We start from the raw sequence: 20590 nt of genomic DNA, 5'->3' as shown, positions 1-20590 counted from the left end.
TGGTATTTGACAAATATCATAATTTAAAAATTGTTGTTTTAAAGTAAAGACTCGTCGCCCCAATTGTTGCCATTAAGAAATATTGCATGATGCAGATGTAAGTATATTTAAAAATTACTTCATTAGAACTTACCAAATCGGGTTGGAAATTTAGTATTATAGGTATATCAGGATCGCATTGCCCAACAAGGATCACGGGTTCTCCGGGAGCCAAATCGGGAAGATAGAAGCATGCGTCAAGGGATTGGTCTACGGGTTCAAAGTAAGTGTTGTTCAGGACATTAATGGGTGCCATAGCATCATCGATGGCGTCATTTGATTCATTACTGAGATTGTAGGTTCTGCTGAGTTTCCAACCGTAAACTGAAAGATAGATTGACTTTTTATTATTGTCGACCATAATGCTAGAAATTAAAATATGTGTTTTATATGTGTATTTTTTTTAAACTATTTATTTAGGAATTACACTGAGGCATTAAAAATTTAGACAAAATACAAATGTCTTACCTGCTCTCATATCATTCCCTCTATTAACGCAACTGTACGCAAGTGCGTAGTTTTCATAGTCCGTGTCGACAATCCAAAAAGGAAAGGATATCACTGAAAAAATATTAAGTACTTAGTAATAGTTAGTCTTTTTAAGACTGATGGTTTTGTCTACCCCGCAAGGGATATAGACGTGAATATATGTATGTACATTATGAAAAATTTTATTGGCGAAAAGGTTTTGATGGCGTCTCTTTAACGCTTTCAAGAAAAAGGATTAAACACTTTTAATTGACTTCAGTATCGTGAAGATTTGCAAAATTTAAAGTTAAAATAATTTAAAGTTGTATGAATTGACTAAACGTTAACTATTAAGAAACTAATTAATTAATAACTAGCTAACTATTAACTACACGAAGAATGGTATTTTGATAAGCATGAAATAACCAAATAAATCAGACTTACCATTGCCATCATCAGTAGTAATATTAACAGTAAGGCGCGCGCTATTAACACCTTCAGAAGTAACATTACCATTCGTTATCTCCAGAAACTGGTTGACAATTTCTGATGACTGAATACTTAAAGTGTTGTCTCCCGTGACTTCGTATTCGTGGCTTATACACTGTCCATCTTGCTGATCGTTCGGGTATGCTGCCATTTCGATCCAGGTCCCAGCGAACTAAAAAAATAAATAAATATAATGATAAATGAAACTAAATGTAAATCAGTAAGGACGATAGAATAGCTGATTATATCTTTCTACATCTGTATGTAAGGCGAATGTGATGGACATTAATAAATAAATAAATATATACACCGGACCAATTACACATATTGAGTTAGCCTCGAAGAAAGTTCGAGACTTGTGTTACGAGATAGTAACTCAACGATACTATATTTTATAATACATACATACATGAAGAGAGTTATGAATGTGGATGAAGCAAAGGAAGTATGCAGGGATCGTGGCAAGTGGAAAGAGGTAGTCTCTGCCTACCCCTCCGGGAAAGAGGCGTGATTTTATGTATGTATGTATGTACTTATATAGATAAACATCCAAGACCCAGGATAATCAGAAAAAGTTCTTTTCTCATCATGCCCTGGGATTCGAACCCGGGACCTCCGGTGTCACAGACAAGCGTACTACCGCTGCGCCACAGAGGCCGTCTACATAACATAACACTGAAATTTGACATAGCAATAGTACATACAATAATGACAGTAGGAATGTAATAATATGAAGAAGTACAGTATCGAAGTATTTTTGACAATTCTCATGGATAAAATTTTCAAATAAAGTAGATGTACCGTAACATAGTGTACATGAAAAAAATGACAGCTCAGCAAATTAGACTATAAAAGTACCTTCTAAAAACTGGTTAAGTAATACTAGACTCTCAAGTTAAGAAATAGTAAGTTCTGTGTGAAATTATCAAACGATACAAAACAGTAACTGACCGCAGTCAAATTAAAATTGTCGACCGTTGCAATATCCTCACATTGTCCCGGGAAAATGACAATTTGCCCAGGAACCGGGTCAGGGTAATAGAAACAACCAGGAACAGTTTGATCTTCTTGCTGATAGTAGCTGTTGTTGAGCACTGGTATAGTGTCGATGATTTCGTCCATAATCGTCAGTACTGTCGAGTTGAGAGACTTAGTCCTACTGAGTTTCCAACTGGTGACTGGAAAGGAGAACATTTCGTTTTGTAGTTACGTAATTTTAATATGAGTTTTTGTGGTTATCGGCACCAATAAAAATATAATAGGACCACTCCATTACATTCACATGGATGTCGTAAAAGGCGACTAAAGGATAGATAAACTTGGGATTCTTCTTTAAGGCGATGGGCTAGCAACCTGTCACTTTTTGAATCTAAATTCTATCATTAAGTCAAACAGCTGATCGTGGCTTATCAGTCTTTTCAAGACTGTTGGCTCTGTCTACCACGCAAGGGATAAAGACGTGACTACTCGTATTATATATATGATTGTAGAAAATTTACCGCAAAAATTTTAACTATTTACAGACCTATCCGCTTAGCTCAGAACATTCAAGATTACGACTGTCTTCATTACTTTCTTAGTAAATACAATTATCTTACAACTCAACAATAATTATTATTAACAACAAAAGTGAAACTCAGAGAACAGTGTCTTGTTAAAATTATCTATTTTCAGGTAGTAAATAAATTGCCTTACCCGCTCTCTCATTATTTTCAAGGTCCACGCATGTGTACACTAAAGAGTATGTTGAATAATCTGTATCTAAAACCCAGTAATCAGAAGTAGTTGTCACTGAAATCACAGAAAATTTATTTATTAAACAAATCATTACAGGAACTAATAATACCTTAAATTATCAAAAAGAACTGCTGAGGTTCGGGTTTCCTCATTTTGTGATAAAGATGAAGTAAACTTTACAAAATCTCGCAGCTTACAGGATTAGTCAATCTAGTAATGGTTGCATTAATAATCAATCCAAAATGGACTTACAATTTGTTCCTTCAATAGGGAATGTTACTCTCAATTTGGCAGGTTCAGAAGCATTAGCCACGACAGCTACTCCTTCTATGGTGAGGAGTCTTTCTCCAAAGACCTGAGTGTTAATGACGTTCATGTCACCATCGTCTCGAAGAGAGTAGATGGCATTTACACAAGAACCGAATACAAACTGCGACGGATAAGATTCGATGCTGTGCCAAGTTCCGAGGTACTGAAAGTTAAAATTATGATGAGTTTAATCTAAGGTGATGATTGTACAATAGTTTGTAATTTAATATTATTTTTAATAATAAACTTGACTTTAAATTTTTTTAACCGCGGTATAACACAGACATACCCACTTACATTTTTCTTCTTCATCGTCATTTACCATCAGGTGAGATGGAAGCCGAAGGCCTATCCCAATATTTATTCATGTTTCCATCATTGAAAAGTTAATAAGCCTATGCCTGGATTGACTTCTACATTCTTTACTAGAGGAGAAGCAGCTAGCATATATTGTGTTAATTCGTCAATCAGAAGATAGTAGTAGCAAATATATGAATTAAACTATATCAGTGATATTAGTTGTTTAACCGTTAATATTTTACTTACTACTACTTCACAAGATTAACTTTCAAAATAACTTACATCAGACGCATTAAAATTAGCCATAACAGGAATAGTTTGATCACATTGCCCCCTAAAGATTACTGGTTGCCCATTGGCGTCCGGGAAATAGAAGCAATCTTCATCACTCCTCGGGGTGTTTCGATAGTACCTCTGGTTCAGATCCATTTGGGAGTGAAGAGTTTCATCTATTAAATTTTGAGTAACACTCGTCAACTGCGGAGCTCTACTCAGGATCCAACTAAAAACTGTCACACAAAGTTGAATTTGGTGTGATGCTTTCATAAAAATTTAAATAATCTAAGACTGATGTGCTATTTCTGTATCTGTGCAATAAAAATATTACAAACAAACTGATATAATTTTGATTCTGGTCTTTACTATCTTATACAAAAATTTTATCGGTAAATAAATAAATAAGTTGGTTGAAATAAAAAAGCGTGATTCACAGGTTCAAATCTTACTCTGACCATGTATTAATGACTCTTTTCTGACCGATGCTTTAACGGTGAATGGAAACCTGCATATTTAGGCAACTGAATGTGTAACCATGATCCAAGTTGGGCTACGATTTATATTTTTAAATTTAGTTTTCTCAAACAGAGTTATGTTTATTTTTATTTCATCTAAAAATATAATAATCTCACCTCGTCTTTGATTGGTATCCGTCAAATTAACACAAGAGTATGAAACGGCGAAACTGATGTAATCTGTTCCAATAATTAGCAGTTCTTGTTCCGCAGCCACTGAAATTGTTAAAAAAGTTAATATAATGGCAACTACGAAATTCGATGATAGTTTTCTTTCCATAAATTATCACGCATGTTTCTCTGAAACTGTATGTAAATTTGGTTGTAAAATTCTACGATTTTAATAGTACTTAAAAGCAACCTTACAAAGAAGCTTAAGATTTACATACATATAATCACGTCTATATCCCTTGCGGGGTAGACAGAGCTAACAATTTTGAAAAGACTGATATGCCACGTTCAGCTGTTTAGTTTAATGATAGAATTGTAATTCAAATAGTGACGGTTTACTAGCCCATCGCCTACAAGAAGAATCCCAAGTTAATTAACCTTTACGGAAACATTAAACTGCAACTTGTAAGAATGAAAAAGGTCACCAGAATCTTTAATAACTCAACAAATTCTTACCTCCAGGCGCAATTTCTAATACAACTCTTAGTCTGCCGCTTCCATCAGCACTGATAACAGATGCATTGCCAGTGACAGTAGACAGAGTCTCGTTAACTACTTCACTGTTGACCACATTGAGTGCACCATCGCCCAAACTGTATTCAGCCCGGGAGCAGGTACCCACTGAACTTTCTGAATAATAACTGCCGATTTCGTGCCAAACACCGATAAACTGTCGAAACATAAAAATTTTGAGACATAAATTATAAGTAACGAAGAAAAAATGTATTGTATACCGTTGCATTTTTTCTGATAAGAATAGAGTTACAAATGTGGTTGAGGTGAATGAAGTATGCAGTAGTCTCTGGCTACTTTACCAGGAAAGAGTCGTGATTTTATGTATGTCAAGAAAAAGACTTGGGATTATTCTTTAAGATGGGATAGTAAACTGTCTTTTAATCTGAACTTTAATTTCATAATTTGGCCAATCAACTAAATATGGCCAATGTGTCGTGTTACTATTGGTTGAAAGATCGATAATTCAAATGCTCTATAACAATAATTTTTAACAGATTTATTAAAAATTCGTTTAAGAAACAAGATCTTACATCAGCGGTTTGAAATCCCGGAACAGCAGGGATACTAGGATCACATAATCCGTCTAAAATAACAGGTTGTCCTGGTAATATCACAGGGAGTTGATAGCATGCCTCTTCAGAATGATCAACCAATCTCAAATCATCAAGAGAAAGACCCATGTTGCTATTCAATGTGAAGATTATCAGTTCAGTCATCATTTCCGTGAGTTGAGAACCTTCTCTTTGGAGCAGGTAAACGGTCACTGCAAGATAAACCAACTAATATTAGAAGTCCAGAAAATAAAGACACCCTGAGCTTACTTTTACGGAATGATTTTAAGTATTAACAAATTAAAAAAAAAATTAATAAACTTCAAAGATTTTACTTTTATTGACGAATATTATTAACAGAATAAATAAATGGTTTATTCCGATGACCGTGAATTTTTCATATTAGTAAATTAAACAATTGGTTCATTTTCTACATAATATAGCTGCTCGTTCAGCTTAGTCAATAGCCTGTACTTAGTAATAAATTAATAGTTTAAGTTTATAAGATGAGCACAATGTAGATACTAGACAATAAAGTTTTTTTGAATTTTTACTTCAACTTACACTGTTAGTTGTAAGTTATAAGTTAATACTTTAAAATTAAAAGATACCTACAATGTAATAGACAATAAAAAAAAATGATTTTTTTACTTCAACTTACACTGTCTATTGTCGGCTCCAACATTTTCGCAGTTATACATAAGAGCGTACGTATTGTAGCTGACGAGAAGAGCTCGAACCTCAAAAGCTGTAAATATAAATCTCATCATCACCCGAGACAACAGGAAGGATAATAACTGTTGTTTAATTAAAATAAAGCTAACTGAACTTCTTAACTGAAGAACATACATACATATAGTCACACGTCAGTGAGGGTAGATAGGGCCAACAGTCTTGAAAGGACTGATAGGCCACGTTCATCTCTTTAGATCGATGATCGAATTCAGATTGAAATAGTGGCTGGTTGCTAGCCCGGCTAAATAACTAACTGAAGAAAAAAGTCTGCTAAAAGAAAAGAAACAATAAAGTTGAGAATTTATATCGTCTTTCTCCTGGCATTATTCGTATTTCCGGTTTCATCCTCACTACTCTGGACAGGAGCCAGGGTTACTTACGCATTTTTTTTGCAGTAAATAATTGATATGATTCAAGTATTTTACTTCAAGTTGTTCCCTAGAAATCTGAATAGAATTGAGGTTACTTTTATCAAAGAACCCTAACTTTTCATTCAGACACTGATGATTTTCAAATTTAATGTATAACATTAATGCGTACTCACAATCCGTCACCCCATTTATGTTCAAGGTGATTGTTCCATTAACTTCTGTTCCGTTGCCTTCTGTTACAACTAAAAAGTTGTTATCCACTGCTGTGTTCCTGAAGGAGATGCCAGTCTCCGTCTCATTCACCTCGACAGTGGAACAGTCGCTGCCTTGCACTACGGTGCCGGTTCGCCGAGTTTCCACCCATAGTCCTGCAAACTTAATTAAAATTATTTGTTGTTATTTTTGTTCTTATTAACAAAAGAATTACTAGAGAATGCTCGCAGTTCCTACTGCGTGGAATAAAAAAATCCTGCTTATTTCTTTTCCCGCAGCAATTTTGGATAATTCTCTCTAGGGGCACCGCTTGTCCATTATTGGGATGTCAAATTTCAAATATCTATGTCGTTAATAGGTAGAAAAACATTAGACGGTTAAAAAATTTAGTTCTGTTATGTATAAATCTTTGGTCAATAGACAATTGCCCAATTTGGTGCTTTTAAAAGTTAAATTTATAGTGTTTTTAATTCCCACTGTACAATCAGATGTTTGCTTGCTTTATTCCGCAATTCTTGCAATTTTAATCTTGGATTTAGAAAAGCTGTCGGAACATTTCTGTGTTAATCTCCAAATACCAACAAAATTCTCAATTCGGGAAGACATACGGTCTCCGTCTTGTACGGCTAAACCCAAGAGCTGGATCCTTGGCCAAGCATTTGGCTTGGATGACTAGGCAATGTCATAAGGTCATGAAACTGCCAAATGAGTTAATATTAGCGAAAAAAATCCCTTCATTTCAATATCTACTTCTTATCAATATTTTTAGGTCATTATCAATGGAAATGAGTTAATCGATACATTCCTTGATAACGTTATGCAGTGATTAAGATTTTTATCTGGATTCGCCGTAAAACGCCGCTTTTTGGATTATACGAAAACATTTCAGTTTGTATCTAAGCCGCACATAAAGATCATATGAAATATAGAGCGTAAATATGAATACAAAAAGAATATTTTTTAGGACAAATCACATAGAAGGGACTTTCCTATTTTAAGTCCACATTCAAAGACCTAAGAAGGCAGTGTTTTATTTTTATCATATTTTTACTATAGGTAAATATAATTTTATTATCTATTTCATGACCAGAAATATATTATTATATTATTGATATTTTTTTCCTAACTCTTGTTCTTTTTATCATTTGAAATAGAATCCACGGAAACAGTAACCTTTTACACCACAGACTCTTTGACTCGTTTTAGTACTTCTGTTTTTTTTTAACTTCATTGGACAAAATACAAATGTATATCACAATTGAGAAGAGCGAAGCGCCCTTCTCTAGGAGGAACTCATGTTTTGTAAGAAAATGAATATTTATAATAATAAATATTCATCCACGGCTTATATCTAAGTTCTTTATTTTAAATTCAGCTCCTATTCTGGTTTGGTAGGTAAGAAAAATGTATGTATGTATCATTATTTATAAGTTAACGTTTTTGCTGAAAGTACTGCACTGTAATTACTTCCGCCTTTTCCTCTACGCTTTGGAATCGGTAGAAGTTTTAATTAAAAGTTGCATTGACGTCTTAAAGTAATACCTTTGTTTGTAATATCTTTATTGCATAGAAATTTACACAGTAACAAGAAAATAGTAAGAACATAGTTATAAAAGAAACAAATCACTTGCAATGGCGGACTTATCCCATGAAGGGATCTCTTCCAGTCAACCGGCAAACAATAAAGGAAATAGATAATTCAGTAAAAAGCGGTACCTTGTATCCTATTTACAAAAAAAATCTTTTTCTAAGATCTAATTTAAAAAAAAAAACTTACTTCAGTAATATTAAATTCACTATCAACACTTATAGTATTACATTGTCCTGGCTGTAAGATTGTGGAATTACACAATCCTAATAGTCCTAAAGAGGTTAACACTAAAACTAGAATATTTAATTTACACATTATGAGATCATATTACACTTTTAATACCACCCACTTCATTTAAGTCTCACTATGATAATGGAGACTATATTTTTTGTTATATCGCATATATAATCAGCTTATCGATCAGTTATCTTTACATTTGAAATATAGGAAATTAATAAAGTGTAAGGTATATCTACTATAACATATTATGCATGTAAATAATGTCCTTTGAATAATTTATAATCTTTTGAGTTTAAGTCGTTTTGACATTACTTGGATTCAGTAGCGATTATATTCTGCATGATCTCTTCTTCCCCCTGGCTATAATCCCGGTTGCATCCTCACAACTCTGAAGAGGAGTTCGGGATATACCTTTGACCATGGATCAGGATGAAGGATTGGGTGAGTCAGGTTTTTACACGAAGCGACTCCCGTATTGGATCGATCATGGTTACACATCCAGTTGCCTGAATATGCAGGTTTCCTCACGATGTTTTCCTTCACCGTAACAGCATCGGTCAGTACATATATACATAAATTCACGTCTATATCCTTTGCGGGGTAGATAGAGACAACAACAACAGTCTTGAAACGACGTTCAGATGGTTGGCTTAACGATAGAATTGAGATTCAAATAGTGACAGGTTGCTAGACAGATTGAGTTTTACAATGTGCACGGGTAGACAAACAGCTAGCAGTGTCAACACATAAGACAAACAGTAAACAACTTTAAACAGTTTTTGTATTGGTGCCGTGTGGTTCCCGGCACCAATACAAAAAGAATGGACCACTCCATCTCTTTCCCATGGATGTCGTAAAAGGCGACTAAGGGATAGGCTTACATTCTTGGGATTCTTTTTTAGGCGATGGGCTAGCAACCTGTCACTATTTGAATCTCAATTCTATCTTAAAGCCAAATAGCTGAACGAGGCCTATCAGTCTTTACAAGACTGTTGGCTCTGTCTACCCCGCAAGGGATATAGACGTGATTATATGTATGTATGTATGTAAACAACAAATGAATCTAAGCTGTTGTTGCCAGCGAAAATAACATTCATATGGAGCCGGGTCTAATGGAAATTTTCGAGGATGGCAGTCATTCGATAATTTGGCTATGCGGACAATTGATGTGTCCGGCGACTTGCCACTCGAACGCGCTATCGGCTACCCCCCTCGGCTTTTCTCGTTTGTTCCTTAGAGAGCGCAAGATTTGCTTGAATTCCCTGGTCAAAATATCTAAATTTATACAATTTTGTCCCAGTTTCAGTCACACTTAGATAAGTAATTTAAAGGAAAAAATATGTAAATGATTTTCAGGTTGACTTTGTAATCCATCCATCTTTATGTTTTAGGATATTCCGAGTGATTTCGTTCTACAATTGCCTAATATGGCAAACAAAAGTTAGAGCGGATTTATTTTATTTTGCTGGGAATGACGTGGTCTAATTTTGTGTCCGATCGATAGGAGAAACCATGATGGAGAATCTGTTCTACATTGGAGTCTTCTTAAATGAGTCTATACATCCCTCAACGTAATCTGGTTGAGGAATTTGGATATTGCAAGTCCATCTACTTAGGATTAACCACGTACGCAATGAAAATGATGACCCCTCACCTAAATACTTTATGAGACATGCATATCTCATACTTTTGATAATATTTTTGACATTTCTTTGAAAAAAATGTTTACTTCTATTCTTTTTAACTTAGTGCTCTAACACTTTTCATCTTGCTTTAAGCACTGTTACCTTCAATTTGTCTCCAAAAGGTGCTTAGCGACTTTCATTTACCGATATGATGTTTTATGTAGTGTTAATAATTATATGGTTAACAGCCTAACGTTCCAATGCAGTGCAGTCAATTAGTCATCCCTTAGTGATTTCTTCACGCTCTATTTGTTTGGTAAAATGAATGATTGGTTTTGGATGATTGATGACAATGCCCTTTGTATTTCATAGATAGTACATAGGTACATACTATTCAAATAGTGGCAGGTATAGGCTTATAAACTTGGGATTCTTCTTTTAGGCGACGGGCTAGCAACCTGTCACTATTTGAATCTCAATTCTATCTTAAAGCCAAATAACTGAATGTTGCCTATCAGTCCTTTCAAGACTGTTGGCTCTGTCTACCTCGTAAGGGATATAGACGTGATTATATGTATGTACGTATAATATTAAACTGACGGCCGACTGCAAAAGCATATTGATAAAACATTTTGAAGTATGTGAAAAAATATGTAGAGGACCATTACATTATATACTTACGGAGCGCTGCAGCAGGGTTCTACTGAGATCTTCTGCGTGATGGAGAATTTGAGACATCGGCATTTAGAGTACCTCGGCCACCTGATCGGACCATCGTTCAGGACTCCTTCCTTCGTGGTCTTCTGCCAAACAGTTTTTATTAGCTTTCCCAAGATGCCAATGCTTCGGCCCGCTATGTGACCAAAATATTGAAATATTCGGTGGCGGCATGATGTGTAAAATATAAAGAGGACCATATAGATATGAATAATTTCTTAAATGGTCCTAGATATTTAAAATTAAAAACAAAATGAAGGCCGCGGCTCAAATACTATTAGATCAACTTATTATTTACAGATGTTTTTCAAATACAAGTATACTGTAGCTTTGGCTAGAGCTGAGATTTCTTTTTGTGAAATAATGTAGAACTATTTTATAATCTGTACCTCGGTCACGTGTTCGCAAGATGCATTAGAATCACGTGGCTAACAAGCTGACTCCAGGATGAGTCAAGCTGTCTCCAACCAACAATACTTGAAGCATAAGTGTAGAATTATCCGATTTGTCTGTTCTATTTTAGTATTAACACATTGGTAAATGGATGAATAAGCATTAAGTTAGCATTATTAACATAATTTTTTGTACGGTGATATAAATATACTCTTTTCCATGGATGTCGTAAAAGGCAACTTAGGGATAGGCTTACCATATAATAGCCTGTCACCATACGAATCTCAATTTTTTTATCACTAAGTTGAACGTGGCCTATCAGTCTTTTCGAGATTTTTAACTCTGTGTGCCCCGCAGGGGATATAGATATGATTATATGTATGTATGTGTATAAAGTATCAAATGATGACTTTAATTGAGGACCCGAAATTCGAATCTTGAGTGATTGGGAACAGGCTTATATGTATTTGTCAAAAGTAATTGGGTCTTATGCATAATTCTTAATCTAGAAGCTCTGTAGTAGACATACGAGTAGTATTACAGCAATTAGTAGAAAGTATGAGAGATCTGTTCACTGTCAATGAATAAAGGACCCTCAGAATAATTATTATTAAGTATATTATGAAACATACTATTTATATACTTAAATTTATAACAATCAGACCGGTCAATATCTTAGTTTGTACCAAATGTGTCCAAAACATGGTCGCCACATGGTATCTCATCGATTAGATAACAGAAATCTTCATTGTACCGATTTCAACAACAGTCTGTCTCTAACAGATCTCGAGCATTAAATCGATTGCACTCTAGAAGTCTCCGTTGGCATCGAGTGATTTCTTCAATTAAATAATCCTACGAAAATTGAATAACGCCCATGACCCCCAGTGGGATTGGTATAAAAGGGTGGATTTGCTGCCAGATTCGCCAGTTTGTGCCTGATACCCGCGGAGACAGGTTGGCAAAGAGGACTTAATTTTTTGAATTTAGAATGCTTCGTTTGTTTGTGTTGGGGCTGGTCGCGGCCGCGTCAGCCAGTGTCATCCACGAAGGCGGCTGCCCGGACATCAAGTCGGTGGAGAATTTCAATGTCACAGCAGTAAGTTCTTGTTTTATTTTTATTTATTTGCCTCCTTTCAGAAGGCTTTAAAGCGCAAAAGCTGAAGGTGATGGGAACATCCAAGGATGAAAAAGCTACATTATTGGACCATAAAGTTTCCAGCAGGGAAGTAAGATATATCCAAGGTTGCTTTTGGATGTCGTATTAGAAGACTCGTTACATACATATAATCACGTCTTTATTCCTTACCGGATAGACAGAGTCGACAGTCTTAAAAAGACTGATAGGCCACGTCCAGCCGTTTAATGATAGAATTGAGGTTCCAATAGTGACAGGTTGCTAGCTCATCGCCTAAAGGAAGAATCCCAAGTTAAAAGTTATATAAGTCTATCTCTTAGTCGCCGTTTACGACATCTATGAGAACGAGATGGAGTGGTCCTATTCTTTGTTTCTATATGTGCTGTGAACTACACGGTACGTACAACATTAACTAAATAAAAGAAGAAAGTGAATGACTGACTGACATTCAATATGCTCAGCCCAAGCCGCACTAAGAGAGGATTTCCCGTTCCGAGAATTGTGGTAGTTTTCGTAGATTTCCCGCGCAGACTGTGAAAGTTGGTCAAAGAAAGGGCTTAAAACTTAAGAACCTACTTATAGGCAACGACCTAGGCTGTTATTATTTCTGTCTGACTGTCAATTCCATCATCAAGCCATTCAGCTTCTGATCTTGTAACTTTTTGCTCTGTCTTCAAAATATTGACTTCTTCTTAGTCCTCCTCGCCTCTCCCGTTACTGGGGTTCTGCTTTTTTATCATGCCATGTAATCCGCTGGCTTGTGCTCTCTTAGCGCAGTTCGAGGCTTTCACATGTCCCTCTGGCCATTCGTTAGCCATATTATTTGAGGTATTCCCCTTTCCCTTTTTTTGTGATGCCATAAAAAGGCACCTGTTCACGACATGATGACCACGTTGGATATTTTTTATGTAAAATTATATTATACTTATTTAAGTACTAACCAGATAAATATCTGGTAAGTACTTAAATGAGTATAATGAGGCAAATTTAGATTTCTGTGGTCAGTACCCAATTACACCATTGTCAAGTTCAATAAAGCAATCGTCTCATTATCCAATTGTTGACTTAACTATCGATCCTACCCGTTCCGGTCGCGATAATCGGTCAAGAATCGATGAATCACCAATTGGTGAAGCGTGAAGACCTTCACTGAAAACATTGGTTTTCCATACAATGTCAATGTCAAATGTTAATTGTACCGTTTTATGTGTATATACTTTTACTGCTTTCCTGATTAGTTTTGTAAATCCTTTATTTCCTTTATCTCAAATGTCAAGATTTGAGACGATTTTATAGATGAATAATGCAAATTACTGCTCTTAATTTTCCATGTGGTGTGCCGTGTAGTTCCCGGCACCAATACAAAAAAGAATAGGGCCACTCCATCTCTTTCCCATGGATGGCGTAAAAGGCGACTAAGGGATAGGCTTACGCACTTGGGATTCTTTTTTAGGCGGTGGGCTAGCAACCTGTCACTATTTGAATCCCAATCCTATCATTAAGCCAAATAGCTGAACGAGGCCATTCAGTCTTTCCAAGACTGTTGGCTCTGTCTACCCCGCAAGGGATATAGACGTGACCATATGTATGTATGTAATTTTCCATACAAAGAGAAGGATTATTAAGGATGAATTATTTAGCATAATCCAATACGGTTTGGTTCACCTGGTTGCGGAGATCAGACGGGAGTCGCTTTGGGTAACACTTGACTTTCCCAATCCATGATCATGGTCAGAGGCTCACTCCGAGCTCCAGAAGAGGTTTTAACCGCCAAGAAAACAGAGAATGTTTAGCGCTATTATTGTGATATTGTATAGAAAGAATTTATAAATGTAATTTTTTGCAGTATCAAGGAATCTGGTATGAGATTTCAAAAACCCCCAACTTAGCTGAAGAGGGAGGCAAATGCGCCCAGGCTGAGTACAAACTTGAAGGCGAAACAGTCAAGGTCAAGAACTCTCATGTCGTTGATGGTGTCCAAAAGTATGTTGAGGGCACAGCTAAGTTCGCCGCTGATGCTAACAAGAGCGCTAAGTTACTAGTGACCTTGAAAATTGGAGGTGAGTTTATTTCTCTTTATTTACCGTAGGTTACCTCTTTCCCTCCCTGATTGCATTTCATTTTAAATCAGAGTCTGCAGCTATAAAGCTGTCGCTATCAAAGTATCAAATTTATTCATTTATCTACATTAAAGAAGTATTTAACTTTAGAGTTGTAGTCTGTTCTTTGGCAGTCAATTTTGAATTGCAAAAAAAGAGATACCCTTGAGATATTTCTATATTGAGAATATTTTAATGATCATAAACGATTTGAAAAGTTATTATCAGTTAGTTATCCAGCCATTTAAGTTTCACTTAGAAATATCCATGAGACTTTTAATGTAATTTTCAGATGTCAACCGTGAGAGACCAATGAGTGTAGTCCTGACTGATTACGCTAACTACGCCCTTGTTTACAGCTGCAAATACGACGAGCAGAGTAAATCTCATACAGGTAAGATTTTTGAGAAATGATGGTAAGATTTAATACTCAAAAGGGTCTGGAATGGAATGGTTACATTCTTAAGTGCTGGGAACTACTAGGAAAATTTTGCATTACACAGAAAAGCTGAGCTGATACCCATTGAGGTGGAGTCCCAAGTTTAGAATAACATTGATAGCAACGATAAAAATCACTTTGCCGTGTGGTTCCCGGCACCATTACAAAAGAATAGGACCACTCCATCTCTTTCCCACGGATGTCGTAAGAGCCGACTAAGGGATAGACTTGGGATTCCTCTTTAATGTAAATCCCTGCCAATCTAAGGTCTGCCGCGCCGATGGATGCATGGCTAGGGGCGAGCCTAGTCTCGAGCGTGCCACTTCCGCCATGGGGTTGGGCGACCCCCAGGTAATGGCTAGCCTTACCCTGGCATGCGGGGCTCTGCTGGGGCGGACAAAATTTTTCCCTAGCGTCTCGTGGGAATCGCATGGATGCAAATTTTTTGAAAGAGCACCTAGATGGCGGCGATGGTGTCCGCACCCCATCACGTCTCGTTCCCGGCGGGAGCGGTATGCGGTCTGCTGAAAGCCGCTTTGCGACGATGAATGTAAGAGGAGGAATGAAGGATAAGATTGAGGAAGTATGCCAGATGATGGATGAAAGACGTTTGGATGTGTTGTGCGTGAATGAAACGAAGCGGAAAGGATGCGACGCGACGCAGCACGGCCCTTACACGGCGTATTGGTCTGGAATTTCCAGTACCAGCCGAGGCTGTCAAGGGGTCGGTCTAATTCTTTCTGCACGAATGGCTGAGTGCGTGAATGAGTATGAGTGTGTCAGCCCTCGTCTTCTATGGATTAGGCTGAAAGTTGGAATCACTCGGATCTTCGTTCTAGGTGTTTATGCACCTTGGGATGTGGGTTCGAGGGGTACAACATCAGCAAAAAGCGAAAACGAGGAGTTCTGGAATAGTGTAAGAGAAGTATTGAAAGTTACCAAGCCAAATGAGAAGATTATTATGTTAGGTGATTTTAATGGATGGGTGGGTGTAAAGCGTGATGGATATGAAAAGGTGCTTGGTGCGTTTGGTGACGAAAAGGTGAATGATAATGGAAGAAGTGTATTAGAAATTTGTCTAGAGTGGGATCTTTTTGTGTCGAACTCAATGTTTCAACATAAAGAGATCCACACCTACACAAGAGTGGAAGGTATTTTAAAAAGTATGATAGACTTTGTGATTGTAGATGAAAGATTGAAGAACAAAGTGCTGGATACCCGTGCATATCGCGGTGCTGGCATTGACTCGGACCATTTACTGGTGATATCCCGGATAAGGGGTATCTTCAATCGCTGGCGGCACAGGGTAAGGGAGCAAACCAGCGCTTTGGAAAGAGTAAAAGTAGAAAATTTGCAAGATATGGATGTAGGTAAGAAGTATATTAATAGACTGAAGGATGAATTTGAAGATTTAGAGGAAATGAGCGATATTGAAGATGGATGGAAGGAATTTAAAGAAAGAATTGTGAAAGTAGCTGTTGAAGTGTGTGGTGTAAGTAGAAGAAGGAAAGGAAAAAATCACAAAAATGCGTGGATGAGTAAAGATGTGCAAGAACTTGTGCGATTAAAGAAGAAAGCATGGCTGGATTTGTTAGCAGCAAAAGCTAACTTAAGAATGCAAGAGGTTATAGATGAAGATGTGAATGAAGCACGTAAGGAATATAAGAAAATGAAAGATTTGGTTAAGAAAGCTGTGATTAGAAAGAAAGAAGAGTATAAAGAGGATTTTGATAAAAGGCTATCAGAAGACTTTCAGTCAAATCTGAAAGTATTCTGGAAATCCGTAAGGTCAGCCCGAGGAAATACTATAACCAGAGAGCTGACTAGGATCAGATGCCAGGATGGTAGCGTTGTGAAAGGAGAAGAATGTGTACTAAAGATATGGAAGGACTATTTTGAAAGTTTATTTGAAAAAAAGGAAGGAAATAAGAAAGATTTCTGCTATAGCGAAGAAAAAGAGAATGAGATGGAAGGCGAAATTGAAATGTTCGAAATTGTGGAAGCACTTAAGAGTATGAAAGCGGGAAAGGCTGCTGGGTGTGATAGAGTGTCGGTCGAGATGCTTAAAGCAGGAAAAGGCGTAGTAGCTAGTCAGTTGTACTGCCTTTTCAATTTGTGTTGGAGAAGCGGCCGAGTACCAAAAGATTGGTGTAAGGCTGTTATCGTGCCACTTTACAAAGGAAAAGGGTCACAGCTGGACTGCAAAAATTATCGTGGTATAAGCCTGCTTAGCGTCGTCGGCAAATTGTATGCTAAGGTATTGATTAATAGAGTCAGGAATGAAACTGATGACAAAATATGGGATGCTCAAGCGGGATTTCGAAAGGGAATGGGATGTACTGATCAGGTCTTTTCCTTGCGGTGCATAGCCGAAAAGTTTTTGGCCAAGAGTCAAAAAGTCTATTGCACATTCGTAGATCTGGAAAAGGCCTATGACAGAGTTGAGAGGAATGAATTGTGGTCAGCACTTTCTATGCATGGGGTGAGCAGTCTCTTAATACGAGCACTGAAATCCTTATATGAGGATTCGAGTGCTTGTGTCAGGATAAACGGAGCGCACACTGAGTGGTTTAAGATTGAGAAAGGCGTTAGGCAAGGATGTGTTGCGTCACCGTGGCTGTTCAACCTATTTATGGATAGCTGTTTGACAGATTTGAAAGAGTCTAAAAGTGGATTAAGGATGAATGAGTTACTCGTCAAATGTCTGCTCTATGCCGACGATCAGGTTATACTGGCGTCATCAGCGGAGGAGTTACAGGAGATGGTAAACTGTATGCATGAAGCTTTAAAAGAGAAAGGAATGAAAGTGAACGTAAGTAAAACTAAAACACTGGTTTTTGAAATGGAGAAAGAAATGACAGCATGTAATATTTTGATTGGAGGAGAAAAGTGGAGCAAGTGAAAGAGTTTGTATATCTAGGATCAAAGTTTACATCAGATGGCAAGTATGATAGTGATATTGAAAGGAGAGTGAACGCGGGGAACATGGTGAATGGAGCTTTGCATGCCTTTATGAGCAGTCAGAAACTATCCAAAAAGGCTCGACTGGCTGTGCACAGGGGCGTGTTGGTCCCGACATTAATGTATGGGAGTGAAAGTTGGGTATGGCAAAAGAAGCATGAAAGCAGAATAAATGCAGTGGAAATGAGAGCGTTAAGGAGTATGATGGGTGTGAAATTGAGTGACAGGATAAGGAACAGCGTGATAAGGGAATGTTGTGATGTGAAAGAAGATGTAGTTACAGGAATAGAAAAGGGTATGTTAAGATGGTTCGGTCATGTGGAGAGGATGAATGAAAGCAGGTTGACTAAGCAGATATACAAGGAGAGTGTGGAGGGAAAGGTCGGAGTGGGAAGACCTAGACGAACGTATCTTGATCAAATTAAGGACGTCCTGGTAAAGGGTCAGGTCAAAAGTACCCGAAACCGCCGAGCTTGTATGAAGAGAGTTATGAATGTGGACGAAGCGAAAGAAGTATGCAGAGATCGTGGCAAGTGGAAAGAGGTAGTCTCTGCCTACCCCTCCGGGAAAGAGGCGTGATTTTATGTATGTACGTATGTATGTATAAAAATCACTTCCTGATGTAATGAAATTGTAAAATTATAGATATTCAAAACCAAGGCGATTGCCTTGGCGAAATCACAGCATTTATAAAAAAGATAAGATTAGTAGAACAATTTTTGATAGTACTGATAAATGTATTAATCAAGACGTCAATGGATATTTGGTTCACGAAATGTGTTACTCATCACAATTAACATAAAACTGTTTTGCAAATTTTGCTTAAAATAAAACAACTTCCTAAGATATTCAATATAGTTTTTGTACATAGATTTTTCATACGAATTGAAAGTTAGAAGATATGTGACCATAAAATAAATTTGTTTAGAGCAAAATTTTAAGGTATTTCGCAAGAGTTATCAATGCTCGAACTTAAACGAAACAAAAACAAAACTTTTTCAAATTTCATTTGTTCCAGACTCGGCCTGGATCCTTTCCCGAAGCAAGAAGCTGGAAGGTGACACGAAGACAACTGTTGAAAACTTCCTGAAGGCCAATTTTAAGGACATTGACGCTACAAAATTGGTGAAGACCGACTTCTCTGAGGAGGCTTGTAAGTTTACCAGCTCCAGCGCCATTACACAGCCACAGAAGAAACAGTGACTAGGAATAGAAGCCCAAATGTTACGCCATTAAAATTAAGTGTTGTTTAAGTGTCAACCGAGTTTAGTATCAGTGCTGTTAAGACTAGCAACTTTGATGCCGTGCTTAGTCAATTGGTCAATTACTAAGCTAACAATATCATAGATAATAGATAGGCCCTCATTGACTGCTTCCTACTTTTTAAACTTGTGTGTTCTTCTGTTGAAAATTAAATCTTTTATCATTTTTACGATTAGTTTTGACTCTTTTTTATACTGTTAATTTGAATATGTTTACTAGTAGCATTATTATAATAAAATAACCCGTGTTTATCGTCTTTGGTACAGCATATTCTGATAAAGAGCCTATTCAAGTTATATAGCTGACAACTGTCACTTAACTATTTTATTAAGTATGTGATAAACTCATTGATCTGAAATATGTATATTGTAACCAGATTGGAAACTAACGTGTATGTTTTTTAAAAGTAAAAGATTGATTATTTTTGTTGGTATCATTTAATTTTTTTCTCTTTAAGTTCGTCACCATAGATAAAGGTAAATATGGACAGAATTTCGTTTTATCATATCCACGACCTCGTTATCATGATATTACTTTTAAAAAGTATTTATTCACTTTGTAAAAAGAGTGTTGCAACAGATTTGAATTGATTATTCTTTTTATTTCATCCATATTATTACAAGATGAAAGTACTTTGAAGTACAAATCAAATCAAATCACAATAAAGATGTTTGATTTGATTTGATTTGTACTTCAAAGGTTTATATACATCTATAGCCTGATACTTTTAAAGCTTTTGGCATCAAAGCTTAGTCCGCTGAAGGAAGAATTCATAACATAGGTACCAAAGTACTGTATATGCTGTGAAAGGGATTTCTCTAATTTTAACAGTTGGCAGCCTATCGGACACCAATCTGTTTTGGAAATAAATGCATAATTGGAATTGCTTGCTTTATAGTGTTTTAAAGAATTTTTCAGGTGTTAGGCTTATTGATAGAATTTAAATTCAAATAGTGACAGGTTGCTAGCCCATCGCCTAAAAAAGAATCCGAAGTTTGTAAGCCTATCCCTTATACGACATCCATAGGAAAGACAAAGAGGTCTTAAACTTGGTGCCGGGAACTACAAGTTACAATTTTGATTTGGAACCTGTTACTATTTGTATCTCAATTCTATCAAGAAGCCAAACAGCTGCACGTTGCCTATCTAGTCTTTTCAAGACCGTTGGTTCTGCCTGCCCCGCATGATTGTATGTTTGTAACCACAAGTTTTGTTTTTTAAAAGCTTTGATTACATTTTTCTAACCGCGTTTAATTTGTCCTAACATTTTTGCGAGAACCTCTCTTATCGCCTCAGAAGTCTGACATTTAGAGGCATAAAATAAACAAAGGGTAATCTAAATTATTTATAAATTAACTTATAAAACTAATATTACAAACGATGCAGGCGTTTTTGTCACATTACGGTTGGTTGCTAACAATATTTCCTAACGTA

General features: G+C 36.6%; 2 protein-coding genes across 3 annotated transcripts in view; one reads left to right on the top strand and one right to left on the bottom strand.

Moving 5' to 3' along the window:
* LOC106136222 (uncharacterized) overlaps positions 1 to 8670 on the bottom strand; it is a 28034-nt gene extending 19364 nt beyond the window's left edge. Inside the window, exons 1-13 of the mRNA XM_013336698.2 lie at positions 8468 to 8670; positions 6651 to 6852; positions 6033 to 6119; positions 5351 to 5583; positions 4761 to 4974; positions 4251 to 4349; positions 3625 to 3851; positions 2986 to 3205; positions 2692 to 2787; positions 1948 to 2174; positions 952 to 1168; positions 508 to 600; positions 134 to 363 (exon numbers count right to left, since the gene is read on the bottom strand). Of these exons, the coding sequence (XP_013192152.2) occupies positions 134 to 363; positions 508 to 600; positions 952 to 1168; positions 1948 to 2174; positions 2692 to 2787; positions 2986 to 3205; positions 3625 to 3851; positions 4251 to 4349; positions 4761 to 4974; positions 5351 to 5583; positions 6033 to 6119; positions 6651 to 6852; positions 8468 to 8596 (2274 nt within the window). The 5' untranslated portion in view covers positions 8597 to 8670. The remainder of the gene's footprint in view (positions 1 to 133; positions 364 to 507; positions 601 to 951; positions 1169 to 1947; positions 2175 to 2691; positions 2788 to 2985; positions 3206 to 3624; positions 3852 to 4250; positions 4350 to 4760; positions 4975 to 5350; positions 5584 to 6032; positions 6120 to 6650; positions 6853 to 8467) is intronic.
* Positions 8671 to 12007: 3337 nt separating this feature from the next.
* Positions 12008 to 20123, top strand: LOC106136195 (bilin-binding protein). Of its 2 annotated transcripts, XM_013336664.2 has the most exons (4): positions 12008 to 12355; positions 14241 to 14454; positions 14786 to 14887; positions 18912 to 20123. In XM_013336664.2, exons 1-4 carry the CDS (start codon positions 12248 to 12250, stop codon positions 19094 to 19096), a joined length of 609 nt encoding a protein of 202 aa, XP_013192118.2. In that variant the 5' UTR covers positions 12008 to 12247; the 3' UTR covers positions 19097 to 20123. The 2 variants fall into 2 exon arrangements, 1 of the variants encoding a protein (XP_013192118.2); XR_009657237.1 differs by lacking the exons at positions 12008 to 12355; positions 14241 to 14454; positions 14786 to 14887 and adding an exon at positions 14894 to 18835 and having other exon boundaries at positions 18912 to 19048.
* Positions 20124 to 20590: the final 467 nt, after the last annotated feature.

This window comes from Amyelois transitella, chromosome 18, assembly GCF_032362555.1.
Source record: "Amyelois transitella isolate CPQ chromosome 18, ilAmyTran1.1, whole genome shotgun sequence".
Taxonomy (NCBI): Eukaryota; Metazoa; Arthropoda; class Insecta; order Lepidoptera; family Pyralidae; genus Amyelois; species Amyelois transitella.
The sequence above is the reverse complement of the archived record's forward strand: the minus strand, read 5'-3'. Positions and strand labels throughout refer to the sequence as shown.